Source organism: Priapulus caudatus, unplaced genomic scaffold (genome assembly GCF_000485595.1).
Source record: "Priapulus caudatus unplaced genomic scaffold, Priapulus_caudatus-5.0.1 Scaffold156, whole genome shotgun sequence".
Classification (NCBI taxonomy): domain Eukaryota; kingdom Metazoa; phylum Priapulida; class Priapulimorpha; order Priapulimorphida; family Priapulidae; genus Priapulus; species Priapulus caudatus.
Window position 1 is genome coordinate 1 of NW_014577217.1, and position 2,656 is coordinate 2,656.

Below are 2,656 nucleotides of genomic sequence, written 5' to 3' on the forward strand. Positions count from 1 at the left end.
TCTCTCTCTCTCACTATCTCTTTCTCGCTCTCTCTCGCACGCACGCACGCGCCTCCTCCGTCTCCGTCTCCGTCTCGTGTAGAATGAATAATAAAGCGCGGCGAACGAAGCTGCCGAGAGCCGCGGATCATTTCCGCGGCCGCTCCGTAACGAAGTCGCATTGTAGCCACCGCATGAGATCCTTATTGATGATATCATTTTTTAATGAACCTCATTGTGGCCCGCTGCGCGCCTGCCTGCACAGGGAGGATGCGTGTGTGTGGTGTAGGCGAGAGGCGGGCTGGGGCAAGGGTGAATATCTGGTTAGGGGATGGCGGCCGCGCGCGCGCCGTAACTGAGTTATTGCGCACGTGGAAAATTGATATCGGTGTGTATTGGGTCTGAATACGCATTAGCCTTCGTGATCGGGTGAGATAGACAGGGGGACATGGTGCTGTGTGTGGTGTTGTGTGTGTGTGTGTGTGTGTGTGTGTCGTGCGTTGGCTGTGCGCTGGCGTGCGTGCGAGCGTGCGTGGGTGTGTGTGTGTGCGTGCGTGTGTGTGTGGCGTGCGTGGCGCACGCGTTTGTGTGTGCGTACGGGTGTGTGTGTGTGTGCGTGTGGTATGTGATGTGCCGCGCGGCACGCATGTGGTGTATGTGTGGTGGTGTGTGTGTGTGTGTCGTGTGGTGTGTGTGCGTGTGTGTGTGTGTGTGTGTGTGTGTGTATGTGTGTGCTGTGTGTGCGCGCGGCGATCGCGTGTGTGTATATGTGTGTGCTGTTGTGTGTGTGTGTGTGTGTGTGTGTGTGAGGTGTGTGTGTGTGTGTGGCGTGTGTGTGTGTGAGTTGTGTTGTGTGTGTGTGTGTGTGTGTGTGTGTGTGTGTGAGGTGTGTGTGTGTGTGTGTGTGTGTGTGTGTGTGTGTGTGTGTGTGTGTGTGTGTGTGTGTGTGTGTGTGTGTGTGTGTGTGTGTGTGTGTGTGTGTGCGTGCGTGCGTGCGTGTGTGTGCCTCGATCCCCGATCATTCACGCGCTATAATCTGGGTTTCTCTTTCTCTCGTTCAAACAGGAATACGAGAGGCTGCGGGAAGGCCTCCTCTTCCTCTCCGGCAGCCTGCTGCTGTTGCTCGTCGGCCGTCTCCTCTTCATGGGCCTCGACCCGCCCGAGTTCGCACCCAGCGACAACCCCGCGAGCGCGTCCGACTCTCTCCTCACGCGCACACTCACCTTCCTCTATCTACCAGCTCTCAACGCCTGGCTGCTGCTCAACCCGGCCACGCTCAGCTTCGACTGGTCGATGGACGCCGTCCCGCTGGTGGCGACCCCTGCCGACGCGCGCGTCGCCCTCACGGCGCTGTTTTACGCGTATCTTGCTGCGGCGGCTGTGTACGTGGCGCGCAATTACGCTCGCGAGGGGGCGCCGCCGGCGGCGGGGCGCGCGAGGGGCGGTCGGAGTCCGGACGGGCACCGTAAGGGAGTCGGGAACGGAGTCGCCGCGCACGCCAACGGGGGCGGCGCTGTCGCGAACGGTGGGACGACCAGCAACGGTGCTGCCACCACCGCCGCCGAGAAACAGAAGAGCATTGCTGCCGGAGGAGGACTGGTGCGGAGACTCGCGCGGAGGTTTGCACGCCACGCGGCCGCGGAGCCGCTGCCACCGCCGCTGGCCGTCGGTCACTCGTGCGGACGCTCGGACCGCCGGCCGGACGACGACCGCCAGGCGGCGCCACGGCCGCGGGCGGACAGCGTCGACGTCGTCGTCGTGGCGATGTCGCTCATCATCTTCCCGTTCCTGCTCGCGACGAACCTGTTCTTCTACGTCGGCTTTGTGATCGCCGAGCGCGTGCTCTACATTCCCAGCATGGGCTTCTGTCTGCTCGTCGCTCACGGTAAGCGCCCCCTACCGGCTCATATCACATGGCCAGCCCCCCCTACCTACTCAAAATTTGAATTGAAAAATGCTAAATGAAACGACGTTAATAGGGGGAGGGGTTGGCGTATATATGCAGTGATTAATTGGTGTGTGAAAAAATTTCGAGATGATTGCGAGAGATCCAAACTCGCCAGGGAGTTTACAAAATGACACGCCTTATATTAACAGGAGTGTATAATATAGAATCTATTATTATATAACTATATAACTAGATAATCTTATATTACTTATATAATCAATATTATACACCTGATATTATTTCGCATGCGCACTAGTCGCGCTTCCCGGTCTTTGCCGACGACAAGGACGACGACAACGACGTAGTTCTTAATTTGGCTGAACTTCCCGCTGTTCACTCACGCGCTCTGTTTCCTCTCCCCGCCACCAGGGCTGCAGTGCCTGCGCGAGACGGCGCTTGAGATGCGGCTCGGTAGATGGCAGCACTGGCTGCGCTCTGCACTGCTCGCGGCGCTGATCGGCTGCTACAGCGTGCGCACGTACACGCGCAACGAGGACTGGCGGACGGAGGAGGCACTCTACAGGTCGGGCCTGAGCGTGAACCCGGCCAAATGTAAGTGCACGATGACGTTTATATAAAGGGAGGACGAGAGGGAGGGAGGAAGAGGGAGGATAGGAGAGAGAGAGAGAGAGAGAGAGAGGAGGAGGAGAGAGGAGAGAGAGAGAGAGAGAGAGAGAGAGAGAGAGAGAGAGAGAGAGAGAGAGAGAGAGAGAGAGAGGAGAGAGAGAG

The 2,656-nt window shown here is 58.4% G+C and overlaps 1 protein-coding gene across 1 annotated transcript in view; it reads left to right on the forward strand.

Annotated features, from left to right (window-relative positions):
* The first annotated feature begins 1,048 nt into the window (after positions 1–1,048).
* The window catches only part of LOC106806355 (transmembrane and TPR repeat-containing protein 2-like), a 14,172-nt gene continuing 12,564 nt past the window's right edge, over positions 1,049–2,656 (forward strand). Inside the window, exons 1-2 of the mRNA XM_014808267.1 lie at positions 1,049–1,881; positions 2,329–2,479. Coding sequence (XP_014663753.1) covers positions 1,123–1,881; positions 2,329–2,479 — 910 coding nt within the window. The 5' untranslated portion in view covers positions 1,049–1,122. The remainder of the gene's footprint in view (positions 1,882–2,328; positions 2,480–2,656) is intronic.